The sequence below is a fragment of the Penicillium expansum genome (genome assembly GCF_000769745.1).
Source record: "Penicillium expansum strain MD-8 chromosome Unknown contig8, whole genome shotgun sequence".
Lineage (NCBI taxonomy): Eukaryota > Fungi > Ascomycota > Eurotiomycetes > Eurotiales > Aspergillaceae > Penicillium > Penicillium expansum.
In genome coordinates, this window is record NW_015971309.1 from 303,566 (window position 1) to 323,840 (window position 20,275).

The 20,275-nt window shown below is 49.4% G+C and overlaps 8 protein-coding genes across 8 annotated transcripts; 5 read left to right on the forward strand and 3 right to left on the reverse strand.

The window, feature by feature from the left end:
* Positions 1-1,362: 1,362 nt before the first annotated feature.
* Positions 1,363-3,155, forward strand: PEX2_003780 (uncharacterized protein; the record flags this gene model as incomplete). The annotated part of the gene is made up of 5 exons (XM_016737656.1): positions 1,363-1,443; positions 1,502-1,573; positions 1,624-1,756; positions 1,808-1,912; positions 1,963-3,155. 5 exons carry the CDS (start codon positions 1,363-1,365, stop codon positions 3,153-3,155), a joined length of 1,584 nt encoding a protein of 527 aa, XP_016598712.1.
* A 1,087-nt stretch (positions 3,156-4,242) lies between these two features.
* PEX2_003790 (putative GATA transcription factor (AreB)) lies at positions 4,243-5,240 on the reverse strand (the record flags this gene model as incomplete). Its single annotated transcript, XM_016737657.1, has 2 exons — positions 4,243-4,911; positions 5,013-5,240. 2 exons carry the CDS (start codon positions 5,238-5,240, stop codon positions 4,243-4,245), a joined length of 897 nt encoding a protein of 298 aa, XP_016598713.1.
* Positions 5,241-7,150: 1,910 nt separating this feature from the next.
* On the forward strand, positions 7,151-9,523 carry PEX2_003800 (1-phosphatidylinositol 4-kinase LSB6; the record flags this gene model as incomplete). The annotated part of the gene is made up of 2 exons (XM_016737658.1): positions 7,151-8,653; positions 8,708-9,523. The coding sequence occupies 2 exons, from the start codon at positions 7,151-7,153 to the stop codon at positions 9,521-9,523; spliced, it is 2,319 nt and encodes a 772-aa protein (XP_016598714.1).
* Positions 9,524-11,461: 1,938 nt separating this feature from the next.
* PEX2_003810 (Helicase, C-terminal) lies at positions 11,462-15,309 on the forward strand (the record flags this gene model as incomplete). Its single annotated transcript, XM_016737659.1, has 2 exons — positions 11,462-12,464; positions 12,530-15,309. The coding sequence occupies 2 exons, from the start codon at positions 11,462-11,464 to the stop codon at positions 15,307-15,309; spliced, it is 3,783 nt and encodes a 1,260-aa protein (XP_016598715.1).
* A 1,310-nt stretch (positions 15,310-16,619) lies between these two features.
* PEX2_003820 (med21 domain-containing protein) lies at positions 16,620-17,278 on the reverse strand (the record flags this gene model as incomplete). Its single annotated transcript, XM_016737660.1, has 2 exons — positions 16,620-17,177; positions 17,237-17,278. 2 exons carry the CDS (start codon positions 17,276-17,278, stop codon positions 16,620-16,622), a joined length of 600 nt encoding a protein of 199 aa, XP_016598716.1.
* A 144-nt stretch (positions 17,279-17,422) lies between these two features.
* On the forward strand, positions 17,423-18,397 carry PEX2_003830 (uncharacterized protein; the record flags this gene model as incomplete). Its single annotated transcript, XM_016737661.1, has 1 exon — positions 17,423-18,397. One exon carries the CDS (start codon positions 17,423-17,425, stop codon positions 18,395-18,397), a length of 975 nt encoding a protein of 324 aa, XP_016598717.1.
* A 197-nt stretch (positions 18,398-18,594) lies between these two features.
* On the reverse strand, positions 18,595-19,310 carry PEX2_003840 (kinetochore Spc24 family protein; the record flags this gene model as incomplete). The annotated part of the gene is made up of 3 exons (XM_016737662.1): positions 18,595-18,772; positions 18,826-19,223; positions 19,284-19,310. The coding sequence occupies 3 exons, from the start codon at positions 19,308-19,310 to the stop codon at positions 18,595-18,597; spliced, it is 603 nt and encodes a 200-aa protein (XP_016598718.1).
* A 255-nt stretch (positions 19,311-19,565) lies between these two features.
* PEX2_003850 (mitochondrial fission 1 protein) lies at positions 19,566-20,245 on the forward strand (the record flags this gene model as incomplete). Its single annotated transcript, XM_016737663.1, has 4 exons — positions 19,566-19,581; positions 19,648-19,666; positions 19,742-19,835; positions 19,916-20,245. The coding sequence occupies 4 exons, from the start codon at positions 19,566-19,568 to the stop codon at positions 20,243-20,245; spliced, it is 459 nt and encodes a 152-aa protein (XP_016598719.1).
* Positions 20,246-20,275: the final 30 nt, after the last annotated feature.

Here is a 20,275-nt window from a genome sequence, read left to right on the forward strand (position 1 = left end):
AAACCAAGTTAGCTAACTGTGCAACGAGTGTATCGGTGAAGTGGAGATTGGTGGGCGACAACATACTGTACCAACACTCGGTACGGCCAACAGCGGAATGGAAAGGAGGGCACCCATCTTGGGAGTGCAGATATCCAATAACCCACTGGTCAGGATCTAATGTATACGGCCTTGGAAGTGAACCTAGATCAAGAATCGATGAGAGTGTGGAGAGAGGCAAGTGACCAGATTGAAGATCATCACCTGAGGCCGCCTCCGTCATGGATGTTACGTAATATCTCCAAGTTGAAAATTGATCACGTGCCAAGCCTTTAGGATTAGCCTTTCCACCCCGCTATCCAGCATGACCCTCGACATCATTATCAACACAGCACTATACGAACTCCAAAGGTCTAAATTTGTTTAGTATGACATTTGAACCAGTTTCTAGGTTCTGACAAGATCATCTACAATGAATAGCAGTAGCCCTTTGTTGAGAACATTCCTTATCTCAAGACAGAGAGCAAAGATCGGAGATTCATGGTCAAACTATAAGAAGTTGAGTTGTTAAATGAGATGGTAGAAGGAAGGAAACTAGTATCTCGGTAGAATATGGATACATAGAGAATAACTGTTACTATGTCGTACATACACACAAATCAATGGGTTGCCTTTTACTATTATACAAAATGCTCTCTGCTCAATGATGAATTCGGGAAATAGATAGATACCTACTGGGCAGGTACAAGTCACATGTAACTATGTCGTGACTTGAAACGTAAATCAGGCACTGAGGCCTCAAGGCATCCAAATGTATCAAGTTCCGCCTTATCGCGTGTGGAGAAACACATTTGGCCGGGTAATCGAACTATGACGAGTCCCGATTCGCGCAATTCCGGAGGATTTGACGGATTTGCATAATCTTGATGTGTGTTATCAAGGATGCAACGTAGGACTAAGACGACATAGTACATCCCCCGGCTACATTCCATTCCTCTTTTTTTTCATCCCTCCACAATTTCCTTAATTTATTCACATCTTAGAAATCAATTCATTCTCCATCGTATTTGTACATCAGTTGACGTGGAGCAAAGTTTCCTTGGCGCTTGCTTGACGGCTGTTCCGACCACGCGGCCCCCAGGATCATCTCCAAGTCCTTACCTAAGTGTACGCTCCTGAAAACTCCCAAGTGGCCTTCTTCCCTCAATCTCTCCTATATAACTCCATTCGCTCTTTTCGCCCTTTTCGTCTTTCATTTTCGGGTCCGATGTTTCTCCTAGTGTCGGCCTCACATCTGTCTAGGGCCTAATCAACCACTCCCGCCGCTAAACCACTTGTATCGCACGAGATATCAACCAGAACGACTTGCTGAGGAACGACATAATGTCCGGCTCTCTCCACCGAACTGCCCGGATTATTTCCGTTATTGCGGGGACGCTGGTCGCCCTCTCCTGCGGAACCAATGTACGTGATATCTCCAATCTTATCTCATTCAGGACCATTAAGCTTAACTCCGTGTCAGTATGCATACTCCGCGTGGGCGCCACAATTCGCGCAGCGAATGAAGCTCTCTTCGACTGAGAGCAATTTTATTGTGAGTTGTCCAATGCCCGGTGTCGGGAAACGGGTCTTAACAACCTCTAGGGTGTCGCGGGGAACCTGGGGATGTATGCTATGGGGATTCCAATGGGATTATTGACAGATGCTCGTGGTCCCCGGCTTGTCTCACTTATCGGCTCTATTTGCCTAGGCCTGGGCTACTTCCCAATCTATATGGGTATGTCTTGAGATTACCTTGTCAGAATTGAGTAGTTCTAATGTTTTGTAGCATATGATAATGGGCAAGGATCGATGCCGGTTGTCTTCCTATGCCTCTTCACTTTCCTTACTGGCATGGGCGGTTGCGCTGCCTTTGGCGGTGCCATCAAAACAGGTATGTTACACCAAGGACTCTGCTTGGTAGGGTTAAACTGATGATTCTAGCGGCATGCAACTTCCCTGACCACCGCGGCACGGCAACCGCTTTCCCGATGGCCGCCTTCGGACTGAGCGCGCTATTCTGGTCCAATCTGTCGACCCTCGTTTTCAAGGACGATACCGGCCGCTTTCTTTTGCTTCTAGCCCTCGGAACCTCGATTCTGTCCTTTGCCTCAATTCCATTCCTTCGAATCCTCGCTAGCGAGCCGTACTCGTCCATTCCACACAACGCTCATGAACACAACACCAGCGACCTTCGATCTGTCCCAGAGAACTCCGATCTACATGGCTCTACTGCTTTTGATCACGAACAATACCCCGCGCATGCGCGGTCGCACTCGGTTGCCTCGAACTCCCAAGGCAGAGCATTCGCCAATGACGACGAGACTTCCACCTTGGTATCCAAGCACGACCACCCGCGTCCCTCTTTCGACACACTTGACGATGACTTCTTAGATGAGGTGGCCATTGAGGCGCACCAAAACGACATTAGAGGTCTCGCCATGCTCCGCAAAGTCGAGTTCTGGCAACTCTTCTTGACCATGGCACTCTTGTCCGGTATCGGCTTGATGACCATCAACAACATCGGCAACAGTGTGAAGGCCCTGTGGCTGTACTATGACGACAGCGCAACAGACCTTTTCATCCAACACCGCCAGGTCATGCACGTTTCCATTCTTTCCTTCGGCAATTTCCTTGGCCGTCTATTCAGCGGCATCGGCTCTGATTTACTAGTCAAGAAGCTCGGCATGTCCCGCATCTGGTGTTTATTCTTGTCAGCGGTAGTCTTCACCTTGACCCAGCTTGCCGGCACCACCATTTCCAATCCCAACAGCCTTGTCGTTGTCTCTGGCTTCACCGGAATCGCGTACGGTTTCCTGTTTGGCGTCTTCCCTTCCCTAACCGCACACACTTTCGGCATCGGCGGCTTGTCCCAGAATTGGGGCGTCATGACACTAGCCCCAGTGTTCAGTGGTAACGTTTTCAATCTGCTATACGGCAACATATACGATGGTCACTCTGTTGTCGGCCATGATGGTGATCGCGAGTGCCCCGATGGACTGGGCTGCTACCGCTCAGCCTACTTCATGACCTTTGTTTCCGGGTTGTTTGGTATCGCTGTTTGTCTGTGGACCATTATCCGCGAGAGGAACAAAGATAACATCATGAATAAGAAGCTAGACCACCGACTTGCGTGAGTTTGATGATGTTGTTCTATCAACTTGGATCATCTAGGTGCAGTACGACCTACATGGCAAGTGTGGGCTTATGAATTGCTTTCTTGCTTGCATGTTTGCTTAGACTTTTTGCGATTTGTGATGGCTTCTCATAGAGTACATTTTATAAGGGATGTTATTTGGCTGGTGTCCTCATTTGGTATACCCATGATGCACTGTTTTCTCTATAGGCTTGATACTTTGCGTCTAACTTTGTTTCTTTCTTTGGTTTATCTTAGCTTTCCATGGGCCAGGACTTGGTCAATTTCATTATTGTACATTTGGACATCTTGCCGTATTATTCAACTTATTATCCAAGTAGTCATTAGCCCCGGTCTCGATCTAATGGTGAATTTCCTTCAATATCCCTTCCCAATTGTATATCTTGCTGCCTCATCTATACGATATTCGAACCAGGTCATAATATTGCTACGAGTCGGAAGATTTCGCATGACACTTTCATTTCCCTCCTAGCATACATGTAGATATCGCAACACAGAAAGCGAGAACGTTCGTGTAAAACAAAAAAAGAAAACCCGGCCCGCAGACCCGTCAAAGCTGGCATAAACAATCCAAAACAGTTGCATTGCTCTATCAAAGCAGACAACTGAAGTAATGACGATTGCAAGCACCAACTAGCGCATTGAGAGAAACATCCAAGGCAAAAACACCTAGACGACAAGGCATTTCCCAGTTGGATCACCGATCCATTGATCTTCCGGACACTCGAGTTCTGGAAGAAAAGAAGGATAGTGACCAAGTATTGTATTAGAAGCATAGTGAAAGAGTTCGTACAGCACACCGCAAGGAAAGCAGATTAAAACAAGATGTTTGGGGAAACATCCGCACATAAGAAAGTAAGAGAAATTGAGACCATTCAATAGTAGCTTTTTTTGGGTAAAGTTCCAGCCAGTGATGACGAAGGAGCCATGAAGGGTATCAAGAATATCAGAGGTTGGAGCAGAGCAGCAAGCGTAATGTAGCTCAAAAGCTTGTACTACCCGTGGACCGATGATGGAGTGAATAAGCAGGTGGGAAAGGAGCCGGAAATAGCAGGTTACCGCAAGACCTAAACGCTCTTAGGAGATTTGACTAGCACATCCTCGCCAGATTCCACAACATCCGACAGACGGATCTTTTTTGCGACCGGTTCGCCGGACTCGGCGTCGCCAGCGCTACTAGAACCAAACTGGCGCTCGAGATCGCTAACACGACGCTTAAGATCCTCCTCGCGGCGCTGAGCATCCTCGAGAGATCGTCTCAAACGAACCTCGGAGTCGCGTACAATCATCTCCGATCGACGGGCGCTGGCGTCACTCTGTTCGAGTTCCGTCACGCGACCGCGGAAGAGCTCGTTGACGAACTCGAGTTCACTAACGCGTGTCTTCAGGGATGTGTTGAGGGCCAGAAGGCTTTCGAATGTGTGGGGGGAATCGAGTTGGCGGTCGACTGCCGAGGGAGAGGGTTGGCGCATCTGGCGGGAGGGAAGACCGCTGGAAGGATTAATGCTGTCGCCCAGGGTAACGCTGTCAAACATGTGCTGCGGCGCGATATTCGAGTTGTGCGCGTGCATCGAGCCAAAGCCAGGTGTCTCGGTCCGGGAAACGGGGGAGTTGGAGCGATCCGAATGACCCGATGACATCTTGCGCGACGCGCGACGGTATCCATGCGAGCCGAGGGGAGGGGTACCCGCCTCAGATCGTGGTGGAATGCCATTGGTATCGACAGGGCCACCAGACTACGAAATCGTAATCTCGATTAGCGCATGTTCTTATCTAAGAAAGGTGGAACTTGGGAGGCAGGGGAACTGGGGGGAAAATTTTTTAATCGCGAACTCACCTTGCGCTTAGGGCCCTGGCCGGTCTTCACGCGATTGCGACTTTTAATCACATCTGTTTTCAAGCTTATCGGACGAGGTCGGCCATGCAGTTTCAAGAAGAGTCCACATGCGTTGCAAAGGACTGAACCGAGTTCGTCCCTACGCCACAGAGGAGTGGTAGAGGTGCCGCAATTTTGGCAAACGGGCTGTAATTGAGGTCGCTTGTCGTCAGTCAATGTGGTCGCCATTATGAGGGTATAGAAGTTGGGAAGAGGAAGAGGATGGATGATAAGATTGTGAGAGATTTGAGTCGATAAGGAAAGGGAAAAAGCGGGTGCACGGATCGAGTGGCGCCAAGACTTTCGATAACTCCCCAGAGATAACGAGCGCTCCGATAACAGTTTCTTAATATAAGGCATATTTCACACTTACAGGTCCACTCCCTTGTCCTCCTGTCGTAGCTGCCGGTGATGATGTAGCGTAGGTCATATTTGCCATACTCATACTTGCATCACTGGATGAACTAAAAAAAATAAGGGAAAATATATGTATTAGCCAATTGATTCGAATTCTTATGAGGGGCCGGATTACTGCTCCCCAGGGCCCGATTGAAGATTACGCAAACAAGATAGATCGTCCAAAGATCCACGTGTGGTTTCCATTTAGGACTCATATGGGGTATCAACGCACCGAAGATTAGAGGTTGGTGCTGAAGCGACCGAGGCCAGAGCTGCGAGTCCAGGAAGCGATGTGCTAACAGAAGAGCCTGGGTATCCGTCGCTCTCACCTGAGCCGAATTTGGTCACACTCTTGATATCCGGTAGTGTCGTAGAAAACGGTGTGGATCCGTTAGATGCGTGACGGGCGGAAGAATTCTCGGCGGACAAGTCGTAAGGGAACTCGCGCTCCTGTGGAGAACCAGATTTGAGAGCCGGGTCGATGGGCGACGCCCGATAGAGGGTGGAAGCCACCGTGGAGGGGAGAGGTAGGTGTCAATTGAAATCCGGCCCTAGACCGAATTAAAGGAGAAACGGTAGGTGTCAAGCGAGTCGCGCGATGGATGCGATTATGAACAACGGACTCGGAGCAGGACTCGGAGTCAATGGGTCTATATCAGGACAATTCCTCAGTGATCGATTCAAAGTGAAGTTCCGAACAGTGATAATGGATACCAGAGAGAAGGGACAGGATTAGACTTGCGAGCAATTATCGTGTCTGAATAAGTTAATAAGACCGAAAAGAAGAATGAAGTTTTAAATTAACGACATGATGGCCGAGGATAGGTGAGGGTAGGGGTTGAGAGAGGATGCAGAATTGAGATTGACGATAAGACGCGATAATAACAATCGGGATAACGATTGCCCCAGTATCAACCATTATTTAATACGGCATGTCAGGGGCGTCAACGTTGTGATATTTTGTCTCGCAAAGAATGTATTCAATTCAATTAACCTGCGCTGTTTTGCCTCTTCATTCTACGACCCCAGCCTCTCAATATCAGGAAGCGCAACAATCAGTCCATTCTGCACTATCTGATTTGATTACGGGCGATTAACTCCTTGACGGGTTTTATGCGTATAAAATTTCCTGCACCAGAGCGGATATTTGCCAGCGTGGCGGATTTACCAACATTGACCGTGTATACAAAGTTGCTGTCCCCTGAATGTCCCAATTCGTCATAGAGGGGTGCCATATGGAGATCAATTGCGGTTCTGTCCAAGTTTCAGGGCTCTTAACACATACTTCTTGATGCATCCATCCATCGAGGCCCCTTTCGATTAGGGGGTGGAGACAGAGTGTGGCGGTGCGTAATTGTATAACGGTAATTAACAAGGTGGACCTGCCCACCTCACACACTTTCCTCCATTCTGCCACTCAATACGCCACCGCCTGTGTAAATTAACTGTAATCATGCTTTCGGGACACCCAAGGGGGCGTCCCGACAGCGTCCCGACATAGGTGACACTTATTTCAACTGCCTTCACTCTATCAACTCTCTATTGTATCCACCAGTGGTCCTTTCCTTCTATTATCTTCTCTGTGATGGATTAATCTCTTTTGGTGTCCTTTCGTTCTTTGCCAGCCTTCCTCTCATTTGCCTTCGAGTTATTTTGCCCGTTTGCATCTTCCATAGATCCAACCACCCTCCTCAATCACAATGCCGAAGAATCGTCCTGCCACCTCAGGATATGCCCGGCTCGCTCAGGCTGAAGAGGAGCGAGGGTACCTTCACGATGACTCAGAAGACGAAGACATCGGCGCGTTTTCAACAGCGTCCACCTCCGCTCCCCGATATGCTCCCATCTCCTCCAGAGCCCAGATGCAGGCGTCCGGTCTCCACACTCCCCCAGGCCATCGACGCAGACACAGTGGTTTCCAGTACCCCCAAGGTCGTCGAAACTCCGGGGTGGACATCAAAGCCATCAATGCGCGTCTCGAAAAATGGGCGGACGAAATTGCCTCCAAATTCAAGATCAACCGTGTCAAGGGCAAAAGCTATGAGGAAGAGAAGCTAGAGATTTACCATTCAGTCTTCCAGGCACCTCCCGGAGTTACCCCCGTGACCGCCGAAGCTCTCGAGTCAGATGAGTTTGAGGGTCAGCAACGGCGGGCCCGCGCCGAGTACGAGGAGATCATTGAAAGTGTGCGCCTTGCAATTGAAATGGACATACATCCTCGGATGATCTCACAAGGAAGCTCGGGCAGCTACTTTGCTCGAAACCCCGAAGGGAAAGTAGTGGGTGTGTTCAAGCCAAAGGACGAAGAGCCGTACGCCTCACGCAACCCCAAATGGACAAAATGGATTCACCGCAATTTGTTCCCCTGCTTCTTCGGCCGCGCGTGTCTCATTCCTAATCTCTCCTACGTTTCCGAAGCCGCTGCATACGTTCTCGATGCCCGCCTACACACGAACCTCGTCCCATACACTGGTATCGTACGACTGTCTTCGAGGTCGTTCTTCTACGATTTCTGGGATCGGAGAAAAGCATGGAAAGGCAAGAAGGTTTTGCCTCCTAAAGCTGGCAGTTTCCAAGTCTTCCTCAAGGGATTCAAGGACGCCAATATTTTCCTCCGAGAACATCCCTGGCCTGACCAGGCGAATACTGGATTCCGCACTCAGGATGCCCCGAAGCGCAAGAAGCGGCCATGGAATGAGGCCTGCCGTCCATCTGGGGCACAGTCAGAAGACGAGGATGACGAAGATCCGGGCTATGTGCCCTCGCCTGCCGGTTCCGGTTCGCGTGACGAAAGTGCTGAGCGCCGATTCTACTGGACCGAGAATCTCAAGCAATCCTTCCGTGAAGAGTTGGAGAAGCTTGTGATTCTAGATTATATCATGCGAAACACCGATCGAGGTCTGGACAACTGGATGGTCAAGATTGACTGGGGGACAGAGCAGGTTTCTATCGTGGCAGAGCCCCCAAAACAAACTGGACCGCAGCCTAAGCACGATGAAGACGAGCTTATGCCCCCAGCTCGTCCTGTTTCCGTGAATTCGAATGGCACCCCCAATCCCTCCTTCCACCCATACAAGCGGCATGAAACAATGATGGCTATCAGTCGCACGGGAACCCCACTAGCCTCATCGGAACAGTCAGCTTCTGTCCAGCTTGGTGCCATTGACAACAGTCTGTCCTGGCCATGGAAACATCCAGATGCCGTAAGTTTTCGTATGCACGTGTAATTGTGACTTCCCAACACTAACAACTTGTAGTGGCGCAGCTTCCCCTTCGGCTGGCTTTTCCTACCAGTTTCCTTGATCGGACAACCTTTTTCGCAGAGAACCCGTGACCATTTCCTTCCATTACTAACATCCACAGCCTGGTGGAGCGGTACACAGATGGCCTTGCGTAGTGTCTTTGCGCAAGATGATGATTTCAAAGAGAGCATGTTCGCTCGACAAATCGCCGTCATGAAGGGTCAAGCCTGGAATGTGGTGGAAACATTGAAGCAACCGGATCATGGCCCGCTTGAGCTGACTCGACGAACCCGAGTCTGTGTATGGGATGACTTGGTTGATGTCCCCGTTGCTATTCCGATGCGCGCGCCTTCCACAGACAGGCCAAGGAACAAATCTATGAATTACGACCCTGATGAAGAAGAGATGGATATTGGTGCATCCGCATCTTCCCAGCCAATTCCCGAACACGATTTATTGGGATTAAATTCGTCGCCAAGCGACCTCCCCAACCCAAACCGGTTCGAACTCACCCGTGGTCGACCTGACGCTGACAGCGAACGTGCTGATGGTTCTGTCGGTAGCCCCGCGACTATAAATGACTTCGGCGGTCGAAACACTGGGGGCTCTCTAGATGGATGGCCTTCACTTCCTTCCCGACAGCAGAAGCATCGCAAAAACGGCGGTGCCAAGCCCTTCCGCGTTCCTCATGTTAACACATTTGGCAGCGATGATCTTGAAGGTGACCTTGGCTATGCAGTTGCAGAGGGCATGGAAGGCAACCAGCGCAAGGTGATTGTCGAGCGCCTGGAAGCCGTCAAGAGCAAAAATCCTGTTTTCACCTGGTGTTAAGGCCAAATTGTGTCGTACTACCCTTTGCACTTTTCACTTTTCTACATTCTTGCATTACTTCTTCATTTTCATTTAATTTGCAGCTATCTTCTGCGGCGTTGTCTTCTCGGGGTATTTGTTGGGTCCCCGTCCTTACGGAAACGGTTCCCAATTTCTGTTCACGATTTTGACTGCCTTTTTTTTAACACGAGTCCTTTGCTGGACATGCTCATGATTTGGGAGATTTCCGTGTTGTATATAGACATTCTCTAACTGTTGGGGTAGCCTTGGGCTATGGCGCATTGATTGGGCGATCTGCCTCATGTAGCATATTGACGAGACTTAATTCCATGATACCTTTATCATCTATTCTCTTAGATCAGTTGAACTAAATTAATCAGGTCAGCTAGTGGCGGCATAGATGTAACCCTGCAATATATCACAAGATATAAATCTTAACCTAGGCCGGGGTAGTATACGATCTCTGGTGCTCAAGTCAGAAATATCTCATATTGTTGAGAATGAAGCCGGGGCTTGACGCAATAGTCCCTCATGCAAGACCTCGCGGACTGTTTGATGACATTGTTTCGTGAGACAACATCTTAGCCATCGCAAACACACCTGGCCTAGGCCAAAACAGATAAGCAATCCACAAACGTGGCCATTCACATATCTAGGTACATACATATGTACATACAAGAATAATCGGCCGCGTGTGCGGCCTTGAGACGTATCTTTTTGGTAGTCTTTTCAAAGGTCTTTTTGTAGGTCTTTTTAGACGTTTACTCAGATATTCTTCTCAGATGTCCCCCTTATTGGCGGTGAAAGCGGCTTCAAATGTGCAAACAGTCTCTCCGTGTATAACATTTACATATATAGTTAGCATATAACCTCAGGTAACATGTCATAGAAGGAGAGAAGAAGCCAAAAAAAAGTACCCAAGTCTCAAGCCTCAAGATCTAATATATCTCCACAATCTATAGAAAATGACCGGGGGCATAGTGGGGACCTCGGGACCTCATATATCCATGTCACGCGTTTAGATGCATACGGGTTTTGCTCTCTTATATTTTGCACTCTTCAACTTTCCAGCTTTCTCCAAGTTAAAATTAATTCAAGTACTTCAAAGTTGCGTTCTATACCAAACGCGCGCGGACTGATAAGATCTTATCGGCGGGTTTCTCCGAGGCACCGAGTTCACTGGAGGAACAACTTCGTCATTTCGAGTTTCTAAGCACACGACTGACCTTACGAGTGACTCGGGCAAAGAAGTCGCGCAAACCGAAACACCCACGGCGAGAACACTCGCGGTCAAGGACACTCCCCTCGAACAATACAAGAGCCGCCCACGAACGTGATCACGATTCCCTCGACGAGGCAAACGACAAGGCGCCGACTGGATTGCGACCAGGAAAACGACGTGATTCCCCCCAGGATATATACGTCGACGACCAAGACAACAGCGCAACTAGTGTTGCCCGCAATTTTCTTCAGTATCTCTCACTTTCAATGACGCCGGATATTTCGCGACTCTCGCGTCTGGAAGACGCACCTTTCGTTTACCGGACCATTTGCGCAATCACTCAGCTGCAGCGTTAATATTTGATACGTAACATCAAGGCTCAAAGGTCTTGAACTTGATTGATCTGCCCTCACCAGCAAAACTTACGACAAACAAGTCAGGCGGATAATCGATCCCAAACCGCAACCGCCCATCTCTCATCCCAAACCACCTGATACCACTACGAATCCTTCTCAAATTGAGTTTGGTCATAAAGCTTGAAAGCTTGCCAGTCTGAAGGAACTCGGTCCTTTACTTCATCCACAGCAAGTGAAACGAACAACCAGCCCTTTTGCCTCTCTGATCCACTAACTTCCATCAGTTCGCTTTTACAACACCGTTCAACCTAGAATCCGACCAAACCTTATCCCGGAGTTCTCGGTCACGATTGAGACATCATGGCATCTCATGCTGCGATGCTCCTGAATCCGAAGGGTGCTAAAAGACAAGCTCAAGGCAATGGTAATCCTCCCTTTTCTTCTTCCCCAGCGAGTGATTTACCTCCCGTGGATGCTGTCGCTATGTCCCGCGAGCTTTCCCATGACACGCCTGAGTCTATGACTTCTTCTTCTGCATTTTCTTCTCCTGCTGCTTCTTCTCACGTGGACACAATGGATGCCTCGGCCATGCCTAGAGATCTTAATGACTCACCTGAGGCTCCTGTCCATCTTGGCACTCAGATGGATACCCAGCCTATCTCCGAGGACATGATGCATCCAGCTCAATCTTGTGTCTTTTCTGCCCCTCAGATGGATACTTCAGTTATGCATACAACGTCTCTTAGCCCAACTGACTCTTCCCCCCCTCGTGCTCCAAATTCGCCGAGTCCATCTTCGAGCCTTTCTTCCCACAATTTATCTCATCTTGTTACTTCTCCCCCAGCAGACCCCATGATTCTCAACTCCACGGATTCCCAAGGCTTACTTTTGGAAGGACCAGGAAAACAGCCGGGAAATGGTTCATCTTCTGCCTCTCCCATGGCTCCTTCGGGCACTACAGCCGCTACGCGCTTCCATCAACCCACTATTCGCACGTCTCCGAGTGCGGCGTCTGGAATCTCTACCCCGGCTATGAAGTCAGAATCCAGTCTGACTGTGCAGTTCAGCACCACGCATGATGAAGACAACGAAAGCGACACGAAAAGAAGTCACCACGAGATGAGCGATGACGAAGACATGATTTACCGCCCCAATTTGATCGAGAATGTCTATGGCGTTGAAAAAAGGAAAAACCAACCGTCGAAGAAGATTAAGACTGATCATGATGTGGAAGATAAACAGAACATGACCAAAGCACCGATCTCGATCCCTGGAGATAGCGGGCTTGGGAAGTGGATGAAAGAGGAGAATGCGAAATCAACCCCGGTTTCCACTACACCCAGCGTAGTGGATTTGACAGCAGGTATGAGATGTTTCATTTCTCCCGTTTCCCCTGATTTTGTTTGAATTAATCTAATATTGTTCTAGACCTTCCGAGCACGCCCCAGGACGATGACGAAGTCCAATGCACCGGTTCAACAGATCTCAGCGCCCAGCGTGTCTGCTTCGGCAAAGTTGAAAACGCAATGATCGTTTCGCACACAGTTCCCAAACCAGGACACTCTGTTTTCACTGACTGGTCCCACGCTTGGCCGTCTATCAAATTAGACATACAACGCCAGCCGGTGAAAGGAAATCTTCAGATCCACGTCGCGGACCCTCACGGCAAAGTGTTCGGTTCAATCGACCCTAAAACGGCACAAGGATTGTGTCCGCTCCTAGACTCCGAACCAAAAATTATCGATGTGACAGCCTTATTGGATATCCGGAGAACCTCACCAGATGAGGAAATATGGGGTCCCTCCTCAGGACTATGGCGTGCAACTCTCAATATATACGGCCAAAGAAAGCACGCAGAGGCTGTCGGCAACTTCCTATCTCACCGTAACATCTGGCTAGGAACTCCAAATTCCGTGGACAAAGGAATTACTGTATTCAATCCACACGCAGAGCGCCGACGCCAGCTTGCCGCAAGCACTGCCGCCAACAACTCTGGCCGGTCTCGCCCAGGGCCAACCGTCCGATATGAAGCGCGAACTGCCGAAGAGGCCAATGATGCAGTCATGAAGATGTTCGACCAGCTTGCCAACGCGAACATTCCGACGATGGAGCCATCTCCTCACATCACTACAAAAATGCTCCATCACCAAAAGCAAGCACTTTGGTTCATGACAGAGAAAGAAAAGCCGCGCAAATTTGGCCGAAAAGAAGAAGACAACAATTCTTTGTGGCGAATGGAACGTGCACCAAATGGGAAGACTCAGTACCGTGAGATTATCACTGGAATGATCTCAGAGCAAAAGCCTGAGGAAGCTCTAGGTGGCTTGCTAGCCGACATGATGGGCCTGGGCAAGACTCTGAGTATTCTCTCGTTGATCACCTCATCGCTTGCGTTAGCTGAAGACTGGACTGAGATGGCTCCTGATCCCGTCCTTGTTCGCCGAGCTCCAGGAATTCGAAACACACGGACAACACTATTAGTTGTCCCATTGAGTGCAGTGAGCAACTGGGTGACACAGATCAAGGACCATCTCAAGCCAGACTCCATCAGCTACTACGTCTTCCACGGTCCATCGCGCACCACGGAGTTCAGGGAACTTTCCAAGTACGATATCATTATCACGACATACAGTACCATTCTCAGCGAGATCTCAGGGCGTGGCGCCAGAAGTGGAAAATTGAGTCCTTTGACAAAAATGAACATGTTCCGAATTGTTCTTGACGAAGCTCATATCATCAGAGAACAAAATGCAGCACAGACCAAGGCGATCCTTGGGCTCAACTCCGAGCGTCGGTGGTCGGTTACCGGAACCCCAATCCAAAACCGCATGGAAGATCTCCTCTCTGTGACCAAGTTTTTACGGATTGCCCCTTACGACCAACGCAGTCAATTTTCCCAGCATGTATCTAGCCCGGTCAAAAATGGTGACCCCAATGTACTTGCCAGGTTGCGAGTTTTGGTGGATTCATTCACCTTGCGCAGAGTCAAGGACAAAATCAATCTGCCACCCAGGACAGACAATATCATCACACTAGAATTCACTGAGCAAGAACAGCAATTGCATGACTTCTTCCGCGCGGAATCGAATGTGATGATGAGTGTCATTGCTGGTGAGGAGATGCGCAAGATGGGTGGCCGGATGTATCACCATGTTTTGAAAGCCATGATGATTCTCCGCCAAGTCAGCGCACACGGAAAAGAGCTTCTTGACACTTCAGACCGGGAGAGAGCAAAGGGAATGTCCGTTAACGACGCAATTGACCTGGAGGAGGGCGACTCGGACGAAACCCCGGCAGCCATAGACAAGAAGGCATATGAAATGTTCGCCCTAATGCAGGAAACCGCAGTTCCCCGGTGTGGCAATTGCAATCGAGAACTCGATGAACCTTTGAACTCAATCGGAGCTGTCGCCCGTAACTCTCCAATGGCTTTTGCCCTCCCATGCTCCGATATCTTCTGCCCCGGTTGCTTCTCTGGCTGGAAAGAAGCATTCGATTCGTCTCCCGACGCCCAGATCCGTTGCCCTAGATGCGAAGGCTGGGTTCACATGAAATACTCAACTATCACGCCTGCTGGCTTTGAAGAATACGAGGCCCAAAAGGAAAGTAATCGGCAAACCCGGAAGCTGGGCAAGAATCTGGGTGAATACGAAGGACCGCACACCAAAACCATTGCACTGGTCAACTACCTCAAGGAAAGTGTCGAAGATAGCAAGAAACTCGAAGGCGAGTCGCCGATCAAGAGTGTCGTGTTCTCTGGATGGACCTCGCACCTGGATCTCATTGAGATCGCCTTGCAAAACAATGGGCTTGACGGGTATACTCGACTCGATGGTACCATGACCCTTGCAGCGCGCACCAAGGCACTTGAGGAATTTGCCAACAATGACAACATCAAAGTTCTTCTGGCAACCATCGGTGCCGGTGGTGTGGCCCTGAATCTCACCTCTGCCTCGCGTGTTTTTATCATGGAACCCCAGTACAACCCAGCAGCCGTTGCTCAGGCGATTGACCGTGTTCATCGCCTTGGCCAAACTCGCCCCGTGCAAACCTTCCAATTCGTGATGAAGGGCAGCATCGAGGAGAAGATCATGGACCTCGCCAAGAAGAAGCAAGAGATGGCCGACACGAGCTTGAATCGCGTAAAGCGGGACAAGCGAGAGACCCAAGAGGCTCGCATGCGTGAATACCGCAATCTCTTCAGGTAGATTTGATTCTCTTATATTTTGTTTCCATGTTTCAGCTGTGCATGCTTTTTGCATGCTTCAGTTTTCCGTTTACCCCTGCGTTTTTTCGTTTTCAGTTCCCATTGATTTTTTTGATTTTCTTTTGATTTTGCCCCAATCCCGGTGGCTCGCTGGTTTCGTTTCATGATACCCGGAAAAGGAGAAGGCGTTAGTATCTATTATTACATCTTTTATTCTCCTTATGGTCATATCCCGGGCGTTTGTTTTCTCTTTTTCATTTTTACGGTGAAGTTTTCAAGCACGTTTATACACGGGCTTGCTTGCTTTGACCAAAGAAATAATTTTTTTCCTGCATGTGCCATTCACTGTCTCTAAACATATTTATCTGCACGTACACTAGATTATACACACTTCAAGTTCACTTCAGAAAAGAGGATATAGGAGTTGGAATATGACTCCTGAGTAGAATGCTATCGTTTATACTCTTTGTATGTATGGCGAGATGCCAATAGAAGTGTCCAACTCAGAACGATTTAACACCACAAACTATACGTTCTATGTCACACTGTTCCTAGGTTGATTGAAAGTCTTTTCTCTAGTGACTCTAGCTTGCTGATTTTGCTCACGACCCTACCAAAGTGTACATGAACAACATTGGAAAGTGTGGACATGTGTATCCAGCCCTAACTGATGGTACAAAGCCTGCCTGGTTGCCCTGGGTTTCCACTGAATGAAGAACGTTGACTTTCACGAAGTCGACGTAGTTGTTGCTAAGCCCATGAGCCTCGAAGTCGTTTTGCAGGATTTCAGCAGCGCTTAATTGGCATCTGCACCATTTCGACATCAATCAGCATTCTTCAATGCAAACATGTCGAAATCAATCCATATTGAGCTTCTGGAGAATCAGGCTGCTGTCGAATTGGAGATTGGAAGGGGGATAAATGTGTCAAGATATCATTTGTTTCAGCACCATGTCCATCAACTCAAAGCGAGGGGCAACTGGAAATTCAGCATTGATATCAACCTTGGAATGCAACATGCTTAATTAGCTAAACCATGTACACCGGCCTCAGGCCAATATATCAAGACATCATTCTTCTAGACGAGGAGCGTCTTGCAAAGAAAGACCCCATCACAAGACTGGAAGAAATTAGAATGGTATCATCATGTGGTATTCGTGGGATTTATTCATGTCTGTGCAATTGGTAAAAGATCCTCCATCACATAACGCCGAGAATATAGCAAGGAAAATGAAACCCCGCGCTAGCCCTATCTTTTTCATATTACTCCGAAATTGCAGGTAAATCGTATTGTCTCGAGCACACGCATAATCACTTTGAAGGGTACCCATCCCCATGGATACCAACAGCAACAGCGCCGAGAACATCCTCCAGCCGAGTCCTTAACTTTTTCAACTCCCGCACTTTCGCAGCGCGTTCCTTCTCAACGTCTCTAAGCTCTATCTCCAGTTCCCGGATTCTGGTCTCTTGCTCGGCTTCAGAGGCGCCAATTCCAGGAAGCACAGAGATAAGGTACTCGATCTGCTGTTCCTTGATAATGAGATCGCGCGCAAGCTCTCGTTGGCGGCTCGCAAATGTGCTGGGTGAGTCTGGCGCGGGAGGAAGGTTGGGATCATCACCCTGTAGTGCTGTCCCTGGCGCAGCTCCGGGTTGTTGAGGAGGCGCATGCGGGGGTGATGCATTTCCTGCAACGGCGGCTGCACCCCCCACTTTATTTGCGATAGCTGCTGGGACCGGGGGTGATGACGAGTTCTTGGTGATCTTGGCTAGGGCTGGTACTGCGTTGGGGACATTTGGCGGTGGTGTTGTTGGGGCATTGTCGTGGTATGTTGTGAGATAGCCAAGTGTTGCGTAGAATTGTGTTGCGAGCTATTTTGTCCGTATGGTTAGCCAGAGTTTGAATGTAGGTGCCAGGGAGAGAATTTTACCTGATCCAGACAAGTCTGGAGCTGTGTGAGGATGTCAGCCATATTAGCGACTCGAAAGGAAAATGAAATAAGCTTAAAGTGGCATGAGAAAGGAAAGTAGAATGTATGGTCGAGTGAAAGAAGCGGAGCAAATGCGGAGAGAAGCTCCAATGCGGTGAGACGGGCTTTTCTCCCTCACATCACTCAATGCGCCTGTTGCCACTACGCCATGGCCTTGCTGCCGGATACTCTCCCTTGAGACTTAGAACAAACACCTGTCGCTGCTTTTCTAGCTCCCAGGTTCATTATGAGCTGACACCCTTTACCCGCCGGCTCTTCAAACTCCCTTCAGCCCCATCTCCACCCTCGCAACACCACAATGACCTGACAACATTCCTCTCCTACGCGGAGCATATTTCTCTCCCAGAAACGAGTACGGTACATGTCGGCACACACTACGAGTACACCGTTCTCCAGACCCTACGCCGTTATGCGCTAAGCCTCAATCGCATCGGCGGTCGCGACGACGCCGGCATCGATCTTGTTGGCACCTGGCACCTCCCGGAGCGGGAACGAGAGCGCGCACTACGTGTACTAGTACAATGCAAATCACTGAAGGCCAAACTAGGCCCGAATGTCGTCCGCGAGCTAGAAGGAACATTCCGCCAGGCACCTGTCGGGTGGCGCACGGGCGAGACGGTTGGCGTGCTAGTGAGCCCGCGCGAGGCAACCAAAGGTGTTCGTGATACCTTAGCTCGGAGCGCGTATCCGTTGTTCTGGATGATGATTGAACGGGATGGAACCTTGAAGCAGGCGCTCTGGAATGCCCGTGCAGAGGAACTTGGGATCGGCCCTCTAGGCGTGGAAACGCGATATAGAACCACAGAATACGCCGCGTCTGGCGCAGCTACAAAGGAAATGCTATTGACATGGGATGGGTGTGATATCCCCGATATGGACCAGGTGGAGCAAAACCTTATCGAGTTCGCCGAGCAATGGGTTGCATCCTGGGGTATGGACTTGTCAGAAACCCAGAAGGGAGAGCTGCTGGATGCTATAGAAAGAGTCTTGCCACATGATGGATCTGCTCAATTGCTTGATAGGACAATATCGGATACAGACCGGAAGAAGGTCATCCAAGCTTTACAAGAGCGGCTACAACAGCAGCCGATTTCCGAGTGAACGCTCTACTACTTGAAAAACATGCTATATCCAGGTAGCCATATGGCTAGAATATATTCAGAAGAATTGTATGACTCATGACAGAAAATAATCCAAGGGTATAGAAACACCAACAACGATAGAAAGACACAGCTTCCAGCCTCCAAAAATAAAACGCCAGAGAGCACAAACACCCACAAAATCGTCCCTCGTCGTGATCATCCTTGCATCGTTGACCAAAAGTAGTTTGCGTAGAAAAAGCGGGAGAATTTCGGGTCGATATTGACGACATGAACATCGCCCTTGCGGCTATTGCGAATGACCGCTCGGTTGAAATTACCCGCCTCATCGGGCTCGATATCAACACCGAGTGAACGGAAGATCTTGAGCCGCAAACTAAATTGAAATTAGCAAGAGTATCAATCCATGACCGAGATATAGGCACGCACATTGTCGCATCATCAGCCTCACGCTCGCGCCGCGTTGTTTCGTCGCCCTCGAGACCCTGGGACTCTAGGTCGACCAGTCTTTCCTTGAGCATTTCTAGCTCACTCTCCAAGCGCTCGCTTTCAATTTCTAGTTCTGACGCAGCCTTGGCAATGCGAAACTTCTTGGTATCCAACTCCACGATCTCCGCCGCGTGTTTGCCAGAGTCGTGCACGGCTACGGCTTCTTCATGTTGTGTAGATAAGGAATTCAGGTGACGTGATAGTTTTCGCATGGCCGACTCGGCCTCGCGAATGCGCAGGTCGCGCGATTGCTGCAGGGTTGCAAGCGAGTCATTGATGCGTGTGACGGCTTGTTTATCGGGGTGGATGTTAAAGTTGCCGATCGTGTGGTGGATGAGCTGGAATCGTCAGTAAACTCATTGAGCCTAAATTACGACAGTAAACAGAGTAGCACATACAGTTCCAGGGTCCTCGTCGAGCAACATGGTGTCGGTGGTTACAGATTGTCAAGATGGAAAGTCGGTTGTTTTGGGTTTGTTGCGGCAGCAACAGCCACTGCACCGCCACATATGTTGCTCCTCCGCAAAGTGACGTTGTGCCTATGATTTCTCCGTCCTCGCTTCTATCTTCTCGCCTAACGCAGCCACGACTCTTACCTTTGACGAACTGTTATTGAACTATTAGAATTCTCGTTCTGATCAATATTGCTACGTCTAAATCCACCAAGCCTCTACCTCGCCATGTCCAACCTTCCATGTACGTGGTGTGGTGTGTTCCGACCGATGCCTGATGCTTAGAAACTGACTTGCTTTTCCCCTCCAGATGCCGCTGATGCGGAAAGGTTTGTTTTCTGCGAATAAATCAGCGAAAGAAAATATCGGAATTAAAAGAACTGACTTGACTACCACCGACACAGTCCCTTGAAACCCGCCGAGCTACAGGTCCTCAGAGCGCAATACGAGAAAGAAGGCGACTATGTCGGGATCCAGACGAAGTTCAACTACGCATGGGTATCTTTTATCTAGTCTTCGTCAGGTGTACCCACGCTAACCGGTACTCCCCGCCTATGCGGGGGTGATATTGACTACAGGGTCTGATCAAATCCAACACCCGTTCCGAACAGCAAGAAGGCGTTCGCCTGCTTTCAGAGATCTTCCGCGGAGCTCCAGAGCGGCGACGCGAATGTCTCTATTATCTGGCCCTCGGCAACTTCAAGCTAGGCAATTATGGAGAAGCCCGCCGATACAACGATTTGCTCCTCGAGAAGGAACCCGCAAACCTCCAGGCTGCCAGCCTTGGGTCACTCATCGATGATAAGGTCGCCAAGGAGGGTCTTGTGGGTGTCGCAATTGTGGGCGGATTGGCTCTCGTCGCGGGTGTGGTTGGTAGTCTGGTGATCAAGGGAGCCAGAAGACGATAAACACCTGTTGATGATGGGCGTGGCCTGAAA